A 21,974-nucleotide genomic window follows, 5' to 3' on the forward strand; every position below is an offset into this window, starting at 1 on the left:
AAGACCTTGTTTTTGTGGGCGCTAGGCCCACTACTCGAGAGAACATGATCTAGAATCTAGAGAATACGAAACGCCATTCAAAGCATTGAGAAAGCAGAAATTGAGACTGCTGTTCAATCTACTCTTGAAAGAGTAAATACTTGCATCGAAAATGAATTTGAACATTTAGGTCGTCACTAAGTAAGTAGTTGCTTTTATTTCTTTTTTATATTTTATAGTGTTGTAAACGTATATAATTAAAACAACAATAAGACAAACATCTGGAAAATGTTTCTTTGTTTTTTCCATAGCACCCTACTTTTCCTTAACTTCGTTTACCGGTGACATTAACAGTTGTTTAAAATTTACGTTTCTAAAGATATCTCGAGATAGAAAAAATGTATTGACATGCGGTTTTCGGTATTATGTTGCTTATTTGATATTCAATTACGCCCTCTAGCGGTGGACCTATAATTATGAAAATAATTTCCAGGCTTTTCCCGAGGCAACTTTTGTTATAAATATTTTTTTCTCAAAGCTGTACTATAAACGGTTCCTGAGATATGGCCGAGAGCCATTCTTATTGGGACACCCGGTACATTACAACTTTATAAAATACGTCCACCGATAATAGCAATTTCCTATATATTACATTGACAAGTAGGTACAACTCCTTATGGAAAAGTGGTCCCGGTCAAATTTAACGAAAGTTTGGTCAATGACACTTCTTGATGTGTAGATTAAAAGTCAATGGGACCTGGGCCTGAATCACTACTATTCTCGAGCTACAGCCTTCTGAAGTTATTGGATTCGAGTGCTCGGTTTACGTTAAGTGCACTAATTCACGGTGAAGTGAACGAAAATATTTATTATTGCGTGCTGTATATGAATTCGTGGTCAAAAATATATGCATCGTATTTTACTCTTCAGAAAACCTCCGAAAACTAAAGAAGTGCGATAAGAATTATCATGTTTTCATGAATGCTTCACAGTTATGTTATGCAATACCAGCAGAGCTGCAGTTCCGCCTTATCTTTGGAATACTACTGAACAGTGGCGGATCTAGGGGGAAATGGGGTAATTCCACCCGTAACATGCTCCAGAATTAAAGAAAAAATTGTTCTTCATTTAACGAGAATGAACGAGATGGAGCCGTCAAAACACATTTATAACCAAAGACCGGATAGTGTGAGGAAAAGACGTAGGTCCAGAGTACGATTTAAGGAACAGGTGGAAGACGAGTTACGGGTGTTAAGAATACGAAATTGGACAACCAAGGCGAAGGATAGGAAGGAATGAAAGCTGATTTTTGAACAGGCCGAGGTCCACCAAGAATTCTAGAGCCCGTGATGATGAACTTTTCAATATAAAATATTGTACAATGGAAGGTGCTACAGCTGAAGATGCTCAACAATTAATACAGAGGTTATTAATTCCCAATGTTGTACAAGCTAGAGTTGAGACTGATAATCTGATTAGAAAAAATGGTCAATGGAGAAGGCTTCATAATTATGATTTTGCCAACTTTCCTGTTTTCGACTTAGAATACCTAAAATACCTTACGATTAATATATCAAATTAAACTGGCACCGTCTTAACATACAAAATAAAATAATTAGAGACACTGACGAAGAGTTTCAAATTGAAGAGAATATGGATGAACCGGGACTCATAAGGGTTCGAATATTTTCTAGGTATCTGCAAGCTATAAAACACCAAATATTAATTTCCTATACGGTTGATGAAGATGAGCCTGCAGAAGAACCGATTAGCGGGTACTACTGTACCTGTCAATCTGGTGCGAGAATGAAAGCTGTGTGAAATGAACTGTGGGTAGGTACATATAACCAGTGTTATGGTTTTTAGTCTTTGCAAGACATCAACCCAATGTTAGGTATCCTGATAGGTCGTTAGTTAACACGACATATGATGCATCTAACCGAAATCAGCCGATTTAAACCCGATTTTTCCAAAGACAATTGTAATTAATATTTAGCGTTTACTGACTGCCAGGTATAGTCAGTTCGCTAAACTCACACAACTGGCTAGTGATTTTAGTAGGTAATTTTTTTGTTTTTTGCCAAAATTATTAACTATTTAGTAATTCTTTTTTGCCAATTTTACCAAATTGGCAAAATTACTTACTAAAATCACTAGCCAATTGTGTCCGAGTTTAGCGAACCGACTATACTTTGTTTTTTTCGTATTGAGATCAAGTCCATGTTCTGTACTTGTCTTATCTCTGATATGCGCGACAAGTTTCATGTCAGCTAATGTATTTTTTATGTTTCGACAACTTTTTCGTTAGTTCTGGACCGTGTTACGGGGAGAATTCTCCCATTCTCCCCCTAGATCCGAAACTGTTCAGTAGTATTCTAAAGATAAGGCACAACTGCAGCTTTGCTGGTATTGCATAACCGTCAAGCATTCATGAAAACATGATAATTCTTATATCGCTCCAGTAGCACATTTTATATCGCACTTCTTTAGTTTTCTAAGGACTTTTCGGAGGTTTCATGAAGACTAAAATACGATGCATCTATTTTTGACCACGAATTCATATAAAAGACGCAAGTATGCATATAGAAAATGAGTCTCTCTTCTTCTAATAATAAATATTTTCGTTCACTTGATCGTGAATAAGTACACTTAACGTAAACCGAGTACTCGAATCCAATAACTTTAGAAGGCTGTAGCTCGAGAATAGTAGTTATTCAGACCCAGGTCCCATAGACTTTTTTAATCTACACATCGAGAAGTATCATTGACCAAACTTTCGTTAAATTTGACCGGGACCACTTTTCCATAAGGAGTGTTGCGGGGTCCTTTGTGCTTATAATTATTTTTCGGAAACGAATAGAACTTGAATTGACTATACAATACATAAGGCAGCATTTGCTAATACATAGTACGCGTCTAATTATTCAGCCGCGTATTATTGGTAAACAACATTTATTTTTTAAATTAAAATTTTATCTCGAGTAGTTGAGAATTATATTTTTTTGATGAATTACGACACTCGCCTTCGGCTTGTGTCGCAAGCTTCATCATTGTGAGTAATAGCCATAATTACATGTTCGTTGAATAATATACTCTTTTTGAAGCTTCTGTGAATGCTTCAGCCGAAGGCGAGTGTCGCAAGCTTCATCATTATGAGTAATAGCCATAATTACATGCTCGTTGAATAATATACTCTTTTTGAAGCTTCTGTGAATGCTAGTGCAATTGCTTCACTTATTTGTTGTTGACATTTTTCTCCTTCAAGCTTTGACAAATCTAGTCTCTAAATTAGGATGTTCTATGTATTGCTAATATTTTAAATACATATTGCTACGTCGCTGTAGCGCCTAGTCGGTTCATTAATGCTTTTAAGTATTTGTAAACAGCAGAACCTACTGTTGATATGGGAGGGTTGGATATCGCCTTGATACAAGTGCCTTACTACACTAGCCAAATAATACGTCCATTCGGTGTTGGCGGAGAGCTTATATTATATAGCACGTCAGATCTGCGGAATTCTCGAAGATTTGTATGTATAATAGTTGATAGAATATGTACAATAAGCCACTTGCCTGAGGTACGACCAATGTATACCAAACGACGGCTTAAAAACAAGAAAAATCCTACGGCGACTCGCTCTCTTTATTGTAGACTCAAAATACTCATTTGTGAGTCGTGCGAGCTGGGTTGAGATGACAACTTCTCCGCCCAATCCATGAGGCGTGGGGTACCGGAGAGTTCCTGCTTAAATCAAAGATGTCTCTTACAGATACATACCAAAACGGTTCACATTAGGTTAACATAAAATAAGTAGTTTCCACATCTTGATTGTATATTTTACACAAGTACAAATATCTTAATAATATGCAGAGATACTGGCAACAAAAAAAAACAGTAAATATTCAAAAATTCGATACGAATAAATATAAATAAAAAATAACAATTTATAACATTTTATAATTTAATTAATTTATAACAAAAATAAAATCAGCTATCCACCTATAGTCATACCGATACACAGCTTATGATCTCTTCTATCACCCCATCCGCCATTACCCTTTCGAAGTTTCGTTTTTTTCAGTGCTGTGGAGTACGTTAATATTAAATAATCTGGGTAGAAATGTTTCTTTGCATTTTTGAGGACCTGTTGAACTTTTGATATCATCGCAGTAGCCTGACAGTCTTTCTTCTTGTGATGAACACCACTGAAATAAACATAAGTATCTTAAAAAATTCAGTTTCTTGAATCATCAAAGTCTAATTATACTTTTAGTATATTATAATCTTAGTTATAGCCGAATAACTCGTTTTAGATTATTTTTTACAATAATCCACTTACTCTATATGGCCGTTATTTGGCATATAGAGCAAGTGGAAACCAGGAATTGTCATTTTATCATTTTTAAGGAATTTCTTGTTTGTTGTTAGATTCCAGCTTGGGTCTTACACGGTTCGATACATAAGTAGAATATCTCCACAGTTTCCTCCTGCTTGTCGTAAAAACCGATTAAACGGGGATGTAGTCGTGCTCTTGTCCGCTCGCGGCCGCTAATTCTTATGAGGCGAGCGCGAGGGGACAAGCTGGGGACTACCAAGGAAGGTGAGTCCATTTCCGGTCATCTACCTATCCTAAATTTGTTACTGTTTGATGACTTGGTCCTGTCTTGGATGGAATGACTTTAATCTCTCCTGCCGTCCTCCCTTGGACAAACTCTTGTTCTTCGGCTTTCTGCCTTTTCGCTATACAGGAAGAACTCGGGGAAGGCGTCTGAGTTCGTCTCTTATGAAATTATCTGTCCGAGAGGAAAATCATTTTTAAAGAGGTGTGATTGTGTACGTTATGGCTGGGGTGACCCAGAGGTCCGTCCTTGGCCCGTTACTGTGGAACTTGGCATACGACCAAGTATCTCATACGGGATCCGCAGAGCTAGACGCTTAGCCTATTATCTGACGCAGGTACTCACACGACACTGGAGCTTCCATAGCTACTTGCACAGATTCAAAAAGGCCAAATCTGACAATTGTCTGTATTGTGGAGCTTATAGACCGGGCAGTATCGTCGCCCCCGCTAGCGAAATTATTCCGATTCGATTTTTTTGCACAAACTTACTCAAAAAGAGGTCCTTATAACATATCCACAGGGTGCCGGGCGGTGCCGTGGTCGAAAAATTGTTTAAACAATTTTTTTTAAACAAATTCACAAAAATAATTTTTTCATTTCGAACAAATTTTTTTAGATAAATTGCCTTATTCTGGCAAAAAAGGTCTCTTCTCATTTTTTTCTAAAATTGATTGTTGTCAAGTTATATGCGATTAAAAATTTGAAAAATGCGAAAATGGCCATTTTCAAGGCTTAATAACTCGATTAAACATTATTATTATGAAATTCAAAAAGTCACCAAATCAAGTTTCAAATCCCTTCTTAAAGGTCCTGAAGAGATTTTTGTCATTATTTTATTAGAAAGCTGTTATTTTTAATTATTAACAAATAGCGCTATAGTCCAGGATGCATCGTCGCCCCCGTTAGTAAAATTATTCCGATTCCATTTTTTTGCAGAAACTTACTCAAAACGAGGTCCTTATAACATATACACAGGGTGCCGTGGTCGAAAAATTGTTAACAATTATTTTTAAACAAATTCACAAAAATATTTTTTTACTGCGAATGATTTTTTTAGATAATTTGGGTTATTCTGAGCAAAAAAGGTCTCTTGTGATTTTTCTCTAAAATTGATTGTTGTCGAGTTATATCGCCATTCGCATTTTTCAAATTATAAATCGCGTATAATTCGACAACAATAAATTTTAGAAAAAAATCACAAGAGAAATTTTTTGCTCAGAGTCCCAAATTATCTAAAAAAAATTTGTTCGAAGTGAAAAAATTATTTTTGTGAATTTGTTTAAAAAAAAATTGTTTAAACAATTTTTCGACCACGTCACCGCCCGGCACTCTGTGGATATGTTATAAGGACCTCGTTTTGAGTAAGTTTCTGCAAAAAAATGGAATCGGAATAATTTCACTAACGGGGGCGACGATAAATCCTGGACTATAGCGCTAATTGTTAATAATTAAAAATAACAGCTTTCTAATAAAATAATGACAAAAATCTCTTCACTTCAGGACCTTGAAGAAGGGATTTGAAACTTGATTTGGTGACTTTTTGAATTTCATAATAATAATGTTTAATCGAGTTATTAAGCCTTGAAAATGGCTATTTTCGCATTTTTCAAATTTTTAATCGCATATAACTCGACAACAATCAATTTTAGAAAAAAATGACAAGAAACCTTTTCTGCTCAGAATTAGCCAATTTATCTAAAACAATTTTTGGTCTGTGAGCACAGTGCGGTCCCAGTATAGCTTGTAGTTGCCATCTTCAAGCATACTCTCAGGAACGTATTGATAATATGGGAGATGGTCCGTTTGGAGAAGTCCCAGCTTGATAGCCATCTCTTGATGAAAGATTTTTCCCACTGCGTCATGCCGTTCCTTGTATTCAGTTGCAGCAAATGCCTGGCAGCCCCCTGTAAAATGTTGGATGGTTTCTTGGGCTTGACATCCATATCGGCATCTGTCGTTTTGAACCTGAGGGTCTTTGATGATATATTTCAGGTAATTTCTGGTTGGTATAACCTGATCCTGAATGGCCAGTAATGAACCCTCCGTTTCAGGGAACATCTTTCCTGATGTCAACCAATAGTTCGACGCTGTATTGTCGACATAGTCTTGGCTGACCTCATTGGGATGTCGCCCGTGCAGAAGTTTGCCCATCCAGGTGCGCATTTTTTCGTCTTTAGTGAGGTGGTTTATGCGCATTTCGGGTTCCCTCAGTTTTATCGGTGTTGTGTCATCTACTGCGCAAATAGCGCGATGTAGAGTAGATGTCTCAGCTTGCATCTGAAAATAAGTTCTTAAATTAGCAATTTGTTTATCTAATTGCTCACCTATATCCATAAGTCCTCTTCCTCCTAGATTCCGTGGTAATGTAGTTCTTTCTACTGCACTTTTAGGATGGTGTTTTTGTGCCTTTGTGAGGTGTGTTCTTACTTTTCGCTGAAGATTCTCTATGTCCGTTTTTGTCCACTTAACAATGCCAAACGAATAGCTAAGCGCGGAACATGCGTAGGTGTTTAGTGCCTTAAACAAATTTCTACTGTTAAGGTGTGAACGAAGCAGCTGTTTTACCCTTCTTATAAACTTAGTAGTTATCTCAGTTTTCATTTGCTTATGGTGAATTTTCCGCGCTTGCTTTACTCTAAGATATTTATACATATCGTTTTCACCCATGGCCTTAATGTTCTGGCCATTTTTCATATCGAATCCTCCGGGCTGTGCTTTTCCTCTGACTATATTTAAAACACGGCACTTGTCTAGTCCGAAGTGCACACTAATGTCATTTGAAAAGGATTCTACAGTTCTTAGCATCTCATCTAGTTGGTTTCGAGTGGAAGCCATTAATTTCAAATCATCCATATACTACCGATGATTAAGCTTCGCCACCACATTGTTGTTATTTTTGATGCTAAAACCTGCGTCAGTGGAGTTCAACAGCTGAGATAGTGGGTTCATAGCTAGACAGAACCACAGTGGACTTAAGGAATCTCCTTGGAAAAGGCCCCGGCTGATTGCGATATTTTCAGTTTCGATGTTATTTTCACCAGGTATTTGAAGGTGAAGGTCTTCCACTCTGTCATTATATGCTTTAAAAAGGTCACTATATTATCATCGACTTTATTATATTCTCAATATATCTATAAGCCATTCATGCGGCACTGAGTCAAACGCCTTCTTGTAGTCAAGGAATATGCTTGATTAGAAATGCGATGATAAGCTGTTCTTTGCAACCTATGGAACCCTTAGCGCATCCTTTCTGTTGAGGCTCTATGATATTGTTCAGTGCACAGTGTTGGTAGATACGCCGGGCTACACAGGATGTGACCAATTTATACAAAGTTGGAAGACAAGTAATTGGGCGGTGTTTGGCTGGATCTTGGGTGTTATTTTGATCCTTCGGTATTAAATAAGTGGTTCCCTGAGTTAGAAATAATGGTGTTTCCTGCGGATTAGAAATAACGTTATTAATTAGTGTTGATAAGCAATCATGAACACTCCAAAACTTCTTAAGCCAGAAGTTTTGAACTCCGTCTGGTCCAGGAGATTTCCAGTTATGAAGCTCTTTGATGATACTTGAGACTTCTTCAGTGGTGAAGGGTTCGTAGAGAGTAGTAGTGTAGTGTTGGCAGTTCTGTGTCGTATCTTCTATCCATCCAGCATTGTTGTTAAGAGCAGCTGATGTGGAAAGTTGATTTCCCCAAAACTCATGAATTTCTTCTTGGCTTGGGTAAGACTTATCGAGATTTTCTACGGTGGAATTGAGTTTTCGATAGAAGGCTTTCTCTGCAGTCTCAAAAAGGGCATTGTTGGATTTTCGGTTGTTACTCACTTTGTACCTTCTTAGTCGTCCTGAATAAACGGAGAGTTTTTGTTTTAATGTATCCAATTGTTCGAAATAAAAAAATTATTTTTGTGAATTTGTTTAAAAAATTGTTTAAACAATTTTTCGACCACGGCACCGCCCGGCACCCTGTGGATATGTTATAAGGACCTCTTTTTGACTAAGTTTGTGCAAAAAAATCGAATCGGAATAATTTCGCTAGCGGGGGCGACGGTACTGCCCGGTCTATTAGGACACTGTACACTTCGGACACACGTACCCTTTTGGAGTGTGTCAGATAGGCAAGAGAAAGAAATGAGCTAGAGGGAGTGTTTGAGTCGGTGAGGGAGATGGTACAGGAGATGGTGATTGATGAGCGATGGTGGAACAAAATTCACAACTATGTGAGAAAGGTACTGTCAATAAAAGAGAATGAAAAGCGGGACCTAGATGCAGTTCTAGCTCGAGGATGCAGAACTCAGCCCGCAGAGGTAGGAAGGAGAGGTTGACGGCATAGGGGTAAAGACTAACGAATAAGAGATTGAGAGAGGTGGTAGGTATCAAAGAACAACAGGACAAGTCTCATGAGGTGAGTGTTGATCGAAATCCAGACGGACGATGACAAAGAGAACACGGGACAACTTATCGCGTCTCTGACTTCCACTTGGAGGTAGGGCCACGACGAGACTGAAATAACGACGGTCGGGAGGTACGTATGTGTAGGAAGGAGAAATCTAGCTAGGCAGACGCGGACGTAGTGGTCAGATGAATGCGAGAGACGGAAGCTGATGTGTGATGGCAACCGACTGAAAACTGGGCAAAAGAACGATATCGTGGAGAAGTTATGCTAGAATGGACGATCCCATCCCGATGCCCTAGTATGAGAGGGGTGGGGTTATCTGGTTCTGACCACATCGAAGTTATGGATGGCAGCTGATCAACGTGACTCTGATTTAGTTTAGGAACCCCGCGCTGTCGGAAATAGTGACCTCCGGCGTCTGTTTGCGGATTCACCACCTATTGATGAAAAAAGCTCGAGTCCTTTTGTAGTCTCGTAGAACCCGGAAATCAGAACTAATTGTGGCTGACTTTTTTTGGGAATATCCGAGAAATCAACTAAAGTATGCTTAAAAGAACTTCCAAAATTCAGAATATACCTTTAACCCTTTCAGCCCCGTTTTATTATTTCCAACTTTAGCTCCTGTGCCGAGAGAAATAATTTCGTTGGACGCGTATACGCGTCACCAGAGCTGAAAGGGTTAATACACCACCGACATAAAATTAGTGGTATATAAGTTAGTGTTATACAAAATTACATTTTAACCCTTTGCGGTCGAACGCGATGACAATTTAAATGTCGTACAAGTCGTTGACATGTCTACCGAGGTACGTGTCACTGTTTGACAAATGAAAGTGCACTGAGGTCGTCGTGGCCGTTTAATCAATCTAATATTTCTTACCTATGTAAAATAGCCTGTTTTTTCTATTTATTCTAACTAAAGCATTCATATTTGATAGAATTGAACAAAACATAGTAAACAAGCTACAATTGAATTTAAAATTTAATGATGTGTTCATTAAACTCTCATATGGATAAAATAAAATTGATGTTTTTATACTACAATTTATTGTTAAATTGTATAAGCATATTTTAAACGGAAACTTAAATTAAATTTAGGTTGAACTTTATAAGAGAACAGAACTTCACATAAAACCTATCTTTAATTGAACTGAAAGCCCCTGTAGCACGCGTTCAGAAACAAGCCACAACACAAAGACTACTGGAAACGGCAGAGATGAGAGTACTGAGAAGAATTACAGGAAATACACTGAGAGATCGAAAGAGGAGTGAAGATATCAGAAGACAATGTAACGTACAGTGTATAAACGAATGGACACTAAATAGAAAAAAGAATGGAATAACCACATAAGCAGAATGGGGGAGACACGTGTGGTCAAAATAGCAAGAGATAAATCACCAATCGGTAGAAGAAGTATCGGCCGACCGCGCAAAAGATGGAGTGACAACCTTCCATAGAGGTATCAATCCGCCAATGAACAAGCAGAATTGCTTATAAAGAGGAAGAAGAAGAAGAAGAAGGTATTTTAAACGTAAACTTAAATTAAATTTAGGTTGGACTTTATTACATTACAGAACTTCACATAAAACTTATCTTTAATTAAACTGAAAGCCTCTGTAGCACGCGTAAGGTCTAACATAATTGTATTTAAAATTATTACTTGGATTTGCCGAAAATAGCAGTAAAATGTATTTTGAGTTAAATAAATTACATACATTCTTTTTTTGCGTCAATTAATTTAATTTAAAAATTATTTTTGGCCACCCTGTCTAAAAAATTATGTTAATGTTTATATTACTGAATAGAGAACGCAGAATATCGTGGCTGCGCAACCTGAGAGAATGGTACGGATGTACATCAAACGAACTTTTCAGAGCAGCTGTCTCCAAAGTCCGAATAGCTATGATGATTGCCGACATCCGTCACGGAGATGGCACTTGAAGAAGAAGAAGACTGAATAGAGAATTGAGTAACCTTTCAAATGAGCTACCACGGGACCCCTATTATCATTTAAAACAATCATCGATTACGTCATCCCGTCCAAATGGATAACGTCACTATTATGGCATATATGTCAAAAAATCATAATTTTAAAATAAAAATAGACCTCTAACATGAAGTAAAAACCACTTCTATGTAATTGGTATATTTATTGAAATTTAAAAATGCCAATGGATTGAATAAAATGTGTCCAATTCAGAACGTTTTCGGACCTATCGGTCCACCATCAGTGAATCTACAATAAAATAAATTATCCCACTATTAAAATTGAAAGATGGTTGAAATTTTGAAAGTTAATAAATGTGGTTATGATTACTTACTTGAATACTTGCTAAATAGCCCCAGAACCAAACAATGGTTGAATTTATAATTCGATCTACATTATGTCAAAGTAATATTGAACAGGCTAAACGCCCATGTTAAAAGATATAACCTCCGGGAACATGGTGAAACCCTACCAGGAAACTTAAACAACCATCTTAGGCCAACGGTGACTACCAAGTGTCAAAAGTTTGTAAGGAACTGTTTGGAGTGACATTGACAGTAGAGAAAAAGGTAGTCGATTTTCAAAGGTTTTTAACAAAAGGTCATGATCCAATACATTGATAATATGATAAAGATTTTAGTATCTGAAAATGTCTAACATTTAAATCTATTGTTTTTTGAAAAGAAAATTGTGTTTTAAAAAATTTTTTTGAAAAGAAAATTGTGTTTTACAAAATTTTTTTGAATATAAAATTATTTTAATTTGACTGTATACTATAAAATTAAACTGATCAAATTGATTAAAAAGGAAGTATGAGCTGCTATTAATAATGATAAACAAAAATATAAAAACAGATGATGGTGAGAGAGGAGAAAGAATAAATTTTAAATTGGAATATTTTTATACAAAGGAATTAACAGGTTGGCAAAATTATTTATATCTGTATTGTATTGGTGGTTGTATATGTAAAAGGGAAATTATCTTTATTTAAATGTAAAAAGTTGGATTTATAGTTTGACGTAGCGTAGACGTAGACGCAACGGAGACGCACTGGAAAAGATCAACACCGAATTTTGTGTACTCGGTTTTATAGATGAACGCAAGCGCCTGACGGAACGTAAGAGAAACGTAACATAACATAAGAGATGACCAACTTTCATCTTTTACAGTGCGTTTCTTCCGTCTGGCCAATCATAAGGCAGAATTTTGTTCTGTCACTCAAAGTGGACCCGCCCCGCCCCTCATTCCTTGTGTTGTGTAAAAAGTTGATTGTCAACATATTCGAATTTTGTTAATTATTTGTTAATACAATGGATGTTAAGTTATTAATTTAATAAAAATATATCATAGAGTCATTTCAATATTTCAGATAAATATGAGTTGTTTATTAGCCTAATTCGTGGTTATCCACACATATTATACGATAGGTAAATCCAATAAACATTTAAAGACCAGGAAATGAAACAAAATAGTTGGAAATCCCACGGCATGCGGCACCAAAGAGCATACTTTCGTTTATTTCCTAATCCATGTAACACACAAAACAGATAAATATTATAATAAATAATAGTATAAGTATAAATAAATAAACACAAAGTTTGTTTACTGTTCGTATAATTTATAGGCTATGTTGTTGAATTAGAATTAAGTCATTGTTTACTCTTTCTACTCATGCGCAAAAATTCCGCTACGTCGATCTATAAATTGACATAATATTTTCTTCCGTCTCCAGTCCGTTTCTTACGTCTACGTTGCGTCTACGTCTACGCTACGTCAAACTATAAATCCAACTTAAATGAAAATTGTTAAAATAATGCATGCCTATTCTGTAACTCATTTCGATAGAAGTCAGTAAAATCGAATAGAAGTGGCCAAGTAGAATAGAACTAGTTCAAATCCGTATTCCATAACTACTTCGGAATCTCTACAATCGTAATAGTGAATAGAAATCACTTCGACAGCATTTACCCTGTCGAGATGAGATTTCGATTATCGGAATTGTGGTTGACGCAAGCGCATTTTGTTTTGATGTTTATATTTTTATATATAAAAATAATTGATTATTACTTATTTATAATTATTTGTAGTATTTGTACCTTTTTTTAGCTGCTTAATTTTTGGTCTGTGGTTTTATTTGTTTAGATAATTATATATTTAATTTAGACATGTTGTAGGAGTATGAATTGGACCTAACCTTATTTATTTGCTACGTGACATCTGAAATTCTGAATGTTTGCCGATCGCAGTGTTGCCATACTTTTTTTGCTTTTATTTCTTGTACAATTTCAATCAATGGTATAATGCATGTATAATGTACGAGAATAAACATACAATATACAATAGACTTCTTATGCGTTGATTGATAATATATATATATATATATATATATATATATATATATATATATATATATATATATATATATTTGTATATTAAACCAGTATACTTGTATATTTATCAGTCAACGCTCATAGTCTGAACAAATTATAGAAAAGATGCCATTTTTGGGAAAAGTTGTTTAGCAGTTATTTCAACTTGAATGGAATCTTAAAGATTGCATATTAATAGTAATATCAATTTTAAATAATTTATTAATAATAATGAATTAATAACATCAATTTAAATATCTTTGATTTAAAAGCATTTATACTTCTTATTTTCACTTATCTTTTTTATTTATTAGTTTATCTTCTTTTTATATCAATTTTAATTAACTCTAATTTAAAACCATTTATCCTCTTTTGAGCTTTCTGCATCCAGTATTTACACTAATATTTTATTTACTTTTCAAAACTTTGAGGATAGTATGAAGACAGTATGAAAACATTGAGGATATGGCAACGGTGTCAAATTTCAAGTAACAAACAGGTCACAGAACACTAATTTCGCTGGTTAATGCGCGGTTGCCGTTGCCACCTCCTCAGAACCGCGTGAAATAGAAGTCAGAGATTTCGATTACGATATGAGTTACAGAATACCAATCCAAACACAAAAATGACGCGATAGATATCAAACATTCCGATTTTGGGTCATTACGATTCGACTTGGTCATTTCTATTCGATTTGTTAAAAGTTACAGAATAGGGCTGAATGGATTGGAGTTAGGATACAGTCAATATAATGGTATGAAATATGTAAATGAAAAGGATTGTAATTATTATGAGACATTTTTAAAAAATTTGAGAGAATCTTGTGACAAAGTGGGGGTATGTGAAATTGAAGATAAAGAAATGTATGATTATAGCTGAGTCCAGTTGATACAAAAATGAAATTAATATTGAAAAAATGTACTGAATAAAATAAAATGTTAATTGGAGAGGTAAAATATATTTGGAAACAGTCAAAGACAAAAAGTAGAGGACTGTGGTGTAAGGTAGAAGGACAAGTGAAATAAGGGAAAGAGAGGGATTGAGAAAAGAGGGGGTGTGGAAGTTAAACTGAATGAAGTAATGAAATGAAAGAGAAGTGAGAAGATAGTAGGGTGAATTAATTAGGTTTAGGTTAATAGGGGTTTATGTAGTTAGTAATGATTAGTGTGTGTAAAGGAGTTTCGAAACAGTAAGGGAAAGAGGAAAAAACTTGAAACGGGGTGACTAAGTTAAAGAAGAGAGAGAATAGGATAGAAGAAGAGAAAGTTGTAAGTAATAGGAATTATGAGAATAATTGACGGTGAATGGGGACAAAATTGCGGTTAAGGGATGTTCGTCTATTGACACAGTTGGGACTTTTCTTCAGGTCTTTGACAATTTCCAAATCTTCGTATAAGTCTAAACGGAGTGTATTTTTTTGTTGAATATTGTGTATCAACTGGACACCTTCATGAATCTTAAGTTCATGTTTATTGACTTTTAAATGGTGTGAAAAGGCTGAAGTGGTATCTCTCTTAAGGCCGCGTCCCACCATCAAATAATTTGATCAAACTGGTTTGAGCAAACTGAAAGTGACAGTTAGTGACGTCACATCCTGAGTGTTCATTGTGGATAATAATGAAAAATTTTAATTTTAAATAAAGTACAAACAAGTTAGACAACTTAATACAAAAAATTTGATCAAACTAGACTGATAATGAGAGCACAGATTTTTAGTATTTCAAAAAAACTGCAATTGTGACGTCACTTTGACGTACTTCCGGAGTTTGCTCAAACTGTTTGATCAAATTATTTGATGGTGAGACGCGGCCTTTACTGTGTTCTGCAGATTGGGTAGACAAGGATCTGTAAGTTCTGCCGATGTAGGTGGCATCACAATCTGAACAAGAGAGTCTGTATACCCCACTCCGGTTCATATAATGGATAGGATCTTTGGTATTAGTTAAGCTTTTGCTGAGAGTCTTATTGACTTTAAATGAGATTTTGATATTTTCACAAGAATTAGAAATGATATGTTTGATTCTTTCAGATAATTTGGAGTTATTGAATGGTAAGGAGGCATAAATTGGAGTAGTTGTGGATGATGTAGAGAAAGCGGATTGTTGGAGTAACTTAAGTTCTTTTTTTTGTTGTAGTTTATTGATGATGTCTGGGTCATAACCATTCTGACTGCAATCTGTTTGATAATGTTCCATTCTTTGTTGAATTCAGTTGTGGATAAAGGAATAGAGTTTAATCTATGTATAAAACTGCGAAAGGCAGACAGTTTATATGATAGAGGGTGATTAGAAGTAGAATGGATAACATGATCTGTCTGTGTTGGTTTACGGTAGATACCAAAGTTGAAGTGGTCATGTGGTCTGGTAATAGATAGATCCAGAAAGTTAATGGAGTTAGAAGATTCTAGTTCCATAGTAAAGGTGATTTTAGGATGGATTTGATTAATTTTGTGAAATAAGTTGTGAGCTGAATCGGAGTTACCAGAAATGAGGACTAAAATGTCATCAAAAAATAGACCTGTCTCGGGATTTTTCTCCAAAGTGTGAACCTCTCTGTATAGCGTTTTACTTGGATACAATCAACACGTAATATTCCATTATTGATATAGTCCATTATTGACTATGCTATTACGTATTAGGCACGAAGCAAACTTTAAAGTATTAGATGTTATAATAAAAAGGTGTCTCTAATGCGGGTTAGACTATTTTTTCTACACTTGAGTGCAAAATAATCGACTAAAAATTAGTTTGCGAAAATACGTCTCCGGTTTCAATCTAAAAAGTGTAAATGTAAAACTATTGAGTGTACGACCATTAATCTCATTATTGAGTTTTAAAAAAGTTTTGTTTTTGGGTAAATCGGATGAAGTATTACAAATAAAGAATGCAACGTAGAGAGGGGGTCAGAATTTCACTCATTAAAATTGACACGCACCAACTTGTTTCGGTTAACATAGTACGCATAAATTTCCATAGCAACCCTCTACTACATCAGTCACGTATACGACATAGCAAGTGCATTACAAATGGATACCACATCCGTCAAAGCTACTCAAGCAGTAGCATTATTGAGAAGGCCAAGGCCAGGCGGTCGTGATATCGACTAAATTTATACCAATCAGCTGTGTCTTGAGTGTATCGTCGGTACCAAGATAGTGATGATTATGCCCGCTGGCAAGGAGGAGACCGTAACCGAATAACAACTTAGAAAGATGATCGATTTCTTTTATCGAAATCCCTAAGAAATCTACATTTGACTGGTGCTAAAAAACGTGGGATCAGAAGTACATACTACCAAATATAAAGGGATTCGAAATAGAAAGAGCTTTAAAAGAACTAAAAATAATAAAGCTCCAGGACACGACAGTATAATTGCCGAGCTATTGAAAACAAGCAAAATAGTAATAATCCCTATACTAACAGAACTATTTAATAGATGTCTTCCATAATAGCAAGATCCCTAAAGACAGAAACGAAAGTCTAGTAATACTCTTACACAAAAAAGGGGACAAATGTGACCTACAGAATTATAGACACATATCGTTGCTCAGTCAAGTATGCAAACTATTTATGAGAATTATTATCAACCGGTTGACTTACAAAATGGACAATTACCAACCGGTGGAACAGGCTGGCTTTTGCAAAGGATATAGTACATCAGACCATCGGCTGACAATGAGAACATTAATAAAGAAGGCAAATGAATACCAACTACACGTATTTCTTGCCTTCGTAGACTATGAAAAGGCGTTTGATATTATCGAGATGTGGGCCATAGAACAAGCTATTAATAATTGTAGAATAGATTCGAGATAGACTTGTATTTTCATAAATGAAAATGCAACTATGATAGTACAACTAGACGAAAATACAAATCCCATCCCCATTAAGAGAAACGTGAGACAAGGAGACGTAATATCGCCAAAGCTTTTCAACATAACCCTAGAAGACGTCTTCAAAACTACAAATTGGTCAACCTATGGCATTAACGTTAATGGCAGTAAGCTAAACCACCTCAGATTTGCGGACGATATTGTGATTATAGCAAGCCCATTCGAGGAACTGCAAATTATGATGAAGAAACTCGCAGGCAGCTCCCAATACGTCAGCCTAAAAATGAATATGAGAAAAACACAAATATTGACAAACAAACACATATACGAATGTCAGATAAAAAGAGGAACGACTGTAAACGACCAAGAGGAAGACCGCAGATGAGGTGGGTTAGTGATATTAAAAGAGTAGCCGGAAAAAATTCGAAATATGTTGCTCAGAATAGAGACCGATGGAAGAAGTTGGGGGAGGCCTATGTTCAAACGTGGACGATAAAAGGCTAAGAAGAAGAAGAAATCTCAAAAAGAGCTTAGAGAGGTCCGAGGTGGGACCGACTTTGGACAGTCAGAGGGAGACTGAAAGAAACCAACCTGACACTAAAAAGAGTAGCTACGGGCCTAATGCCCGTAGTATCGAGTAATGTCGAGCTAATGGAGTCAGCTATTCTATGACGAAAGTAGGATCTGCCTACACGGCAACGACAAGAGGCATCTGTTGGGTTTTTTCAACATCAAGAAATAATTTTTCACTGGTTTTAAACTTCGGAAGCTAGGAATAACTAAAGGCACTTTTCACTAATTTACTTTACTAAAATAATACAAACTTTTGGCAATAATGTAGTAATTTTTGTGGGATCGGACACAAGCCCTACTTTCCCGTTTTTATTTATATTCTTTTATTATATCTAACAAAACCTTGGCAACGAACTTTTTTTGTTTTGAATATTGCGCCTTTGTGTAAACTTTGAATCATAGAACATAAAAACATAGAAAAAACTTTGTGAAGTGTACACAAGGCGCAAACCACTAAATAAAATATTGAAATAAAGTATAGTTTTACTAAACATTAGTGTTGGGAATTTATTTCTCCAACAGCATCGAGTCTATAGAAGGCCAGGAGAGCGATTTGCTCAATGTTGTAAACGAGAAACTGTGTCATATGGAGGCGATTCTTGTATGTTTTGGGCTGGAATTCCATGGATGGGAAAACCGAGTTGGTTCTCGTGCCTGGTGGAGTACGTGGAGGAGGTTTAACGGCGGATCGTTACATCAGAGGCATTTTGGAGAAACATGAAGTTCTATACGCGGGTTGTATTGGTGATGCCTTTATTTTAACGCATGATGCCATACCGTACGAGTCACCACCACCTATCTGACTGAGATCGGTATACTTACCTACATTAAATTGGCTGCGTTGAGCCCGAACTTAAATGAAATACAGCATGTTTGGGATGAGCTTAACCCTCCTCCGGTAGCCACGTCTCGTAGTTACATGAGTTTACCACACTGCCGCATTTAATGCAGCACATACAGGGATGAGCGCGCTAATAACCGGCAAAATAACGCAAAAGATGGAAACCTATGAAATTGTGAGATAAAAGAAATGAACCTAGTAGAGATGGGAAATTTAGCGATAGAAACATATATCGCGACGGGTTTGGCAACTGCCACTGTGGCAGTGACAGTTTTAGTCGACATACTCCTCTGATACGTCTAAAGGTGGGAAACAATAAATATAATGTAAATTTATAGGTTCTTATCATCACTGTATAAAAATCAGTTGTTGTTTTTTTCATCAAACAAAAATGATTTTATCATCACTGTATTAGATGTTAAAAATATCAAAAATTTGTTAGAATAACAAAAAAAGCGTTATTTTTAACATTTTATTGTATGACTAACATAATGTAACGACTCAGGCGCAAAATAAAAATAACGAGTAGTCATACAATGTTATCTCAACAAAGAAAACGTTTACTACAAAAAAATTTCACAAACATCCCAAAAGTAAAATTTCTATATACAAAATAATTGAATTAGTCTTATAAACACACATTGCACTGAACTTATTTTCACTTTGATTTTTGCAAAAAAAATGTTGAACAACTCTCACTTCAACGCTCAATATCAAACTGATAAAACACTTCAGAAAATGCAATAAACATGAAAGGCGCAGGTAGTATTTTAAAAATAGTCACTCGAACATATCTAAATCGATAGTGGTGTGTACGAAAGAATATTGGTAAAAGTTATTAAAACTTTATGCGGCACCGCAGTGTAGCCACCGAAGGGTTAAATGAAGGGTCCGGGACAGAAATCATCCACCAACGAGCTAATGGAATTAAGAGCTGCGCTTAATGATGAATGAGAATATGAGAAGCAATGTCTCAATAATTTATTAGAAGTCATCCGATCTATGCGAAATCGATTGGAAAGTGTAAGTAGGAGTGGGAGTGGTAATATCAAATACTGAAAAATAAAGATATTAATTTTGTAATAGATGATTTCTTTGGTCATAACATCTTTCTTGCGTTCGTTCTAATGATGAATATTTAGGAAACTCTGTTCGTATTTCGTATTGTTTTTATAATACGTCTTATAATTAACGCAATAGCAGTTATTGTCAGTTCAATAATAAAGTTATTGATTGCACATTACATACTTTTATTTTCATACTTCTTACATTGAAACAGGAGGTGTAACCTAAAATCTCGCTTTTTAGTCAATTGTTTTGCACTCAAGTGCAGAAGCTAAAATATTTTTTCCTTCAGATACTTTGTTTCAAAAAGAAACAATGAAAATGAAATCATATCTCTAAATCTTAAACCGTACAATCTGGGAAGTTTGAATGATAATTCCACTAGATTTTGTACCAGCTAAGACTTGCTAATAAATTTCAGAACCTTTCTGCAGATAGTTCAGTTGTTGAACTCTACGAAATATTAAATGAGACAAATACAGGATGCAGCTAATAAGTATTGAGAGAATGAAACCGACATTGCAAGAAGAAAAACCTGCGGTTAAGTGATAGTATCAAAAACGTGTCAAAGAAAGGAGACATTTGTACGAGAAATCGCTCGTGACAAATGCTCTTGATGACCGGAAAAAATACCTAAGGGCCAGAAGTGAGGTAAAGCAAAAAATAAAACAAAACATGATATGTGGAAAAAGAGATGCTCTTAGTTTAAAAACTATAAGGGAAACACTCAGTCAGTAAAACACGGACACTATTAAAAGACAACAGAATAGGTAATAAGTAGCATGAAAAATGCTATTTCTAAATGTGTCTGCTTTAAATAATGAATGGGTTGCATGTGTGAGTCCATACTATTGTAGTAAAGAAAAGAGAGACGTTCTCACAAACAATTTATTTTACAACTGACGACCGGTTTCGCTGTCTACACTTTGCACAGCATCTTCAGGTCCCGGTTAAAGTAAAATTAAATGTTTCCGGTATAAGGGAAGAATATAGTAGTAGTATTCAATATCATACTGTTTCTCTGCACTTTGCTAAAGGGAGGGATAGATTTGAATGTAATATATTAACAAAACATTTTATTAGTATATATTGAAATAAAATTAAATGTTACATTCTAGCAGTCTATTTGTTTTTTTTGTGTGTAAAATTTTAATAGACTTGGTATTCTAGTAGTCTATTTGTTTTTTTGTGTAAAATTTTATTAACCAAATTGATAGGATAGGTCGTGTTTTCTTACTAATCCCCTCAAGATCCTGCCAATGTTTTGTTATATATTACATTCAAATCTATCCCTCTACCAACCCTCCCTTTAGCAAAGTGCAGAGAAAAAGTATGATATTGAATACTACTACTATATTCTTTCCTTATACCGGAAACATTTAATTTTACTTTAACCGGGACCTGAAGATGCTGTGCAAAGTGTAGACAGCGAAACCGGTCGTCAGTTGTAAAATAAATTGTTTGTGAGAACGTCTCTCTTTTCTTTACTACAAGTGTCTGCTTTAATTTACGAAATTTAATTTTGTAAATTAAAGTTTGCAAATTAAAGCAGACAAATTGAAGGAATGTTCTGCTGCATAAATGTGTGCTGCATAAATTTTAATTGACAACTTCACAGACGATGAAGACATATCCCCCAGAGAAGGTAAAAAGGCCGCCCAACAAATGAAAAACGGAAAGACGCCTGGACCCTGTAACATTCCGATATGTCTAACTAAGGCAGCTTCTGGATAAGTATTTGAAATACTACCAACAATATTTACGCGATGTCTAAAAGGAGAAAATGTGCCAAATGAATGGAAGGAGACCCATTTCATACGATATACAGAAAAGGCAGTCGGAGTGCAGAAATTATCGACGGATTAGTGTTTTATGTTCGATTGGATGTAGCTGGAATATAAGATAATATGACAAAAAGCGAAAAGACAGTTGTTTTAAAGCTGGGAGTTTATACATTGATACTACTAGGTTGTTCAAATGAAAACGTACGAAACGTCGTAACAACGTAACCGCAAGCATGTTTGCTTAAGGCCCAAACCAGACAGGCCACTCTGCAGCGCTACTCTGTGGGTTCTTATGTGAACTGGACGTCGCACCCAGACGAGCGACTCTCGCAGTCGCCGAGCCTCACTGCTAGTGGCGTCCACTAGTGGCAAACGCCATTCATACGGACCATTTTTGTAGCTGCTGCAGATGTTTACGAGAATTTACAGGGTGAGCACCTAAAATGAATTTCGATTCGGAACGGTTTTTGATTGAAGTGCAAAACAGACCGGATATAATTTGTAAAAATGGGGACATCCCGTAATAAA

At 35.7% G+C, this 21,974-nt stretch overlaps 1 protein-coding gene across 3 annotated transcripts in view; it reads right to left on the reverse strand.

The window, feature by feature from the left end:
• Nucleotides 1–3,793: 3,793 nt before the first annotated feature.
• The window catches only part of LOC114343906 (alpha-1,6-mannosyl-glycoprotein 2-beta-N-acetylglucosaminyltransferase), a 182,250-nt gene continuing 164,069 nt past the window's right edge, over nucleotides 3,794–21,974 (reverse strand). For all 3 annotated transcript variants that reach the window (XM_050663488.1, XM_028294749.2, XM_028294747.2), the window contains exon 5: nucleotides 3,794–4,184. In XM_050663488.1, the coding sequence (XP_050519445.1) occupies nucleotides 3,971–4,184 (214 nt within the window). In that variant the 3' untranslated portion in view covers nucleotides 3,794–3,970. The remainder of the gene's footprint in view (nucleotides 4,185–21,974) is intronic.

This window comes from Diabrotica virgifera, chromosome 10 (assembly GCF_917563875.1).
Source record: "Diabrotica virgifera virgifera chromosome 10, PGI_DIABVI_V3a".
Classification (NCBI taxonomy): Eukaryota; Metazoa; Arthropoda; class Insecta; order Coleoptera; family Chrysomelidae; genus Diabrotica; species Diabrotica virgifera.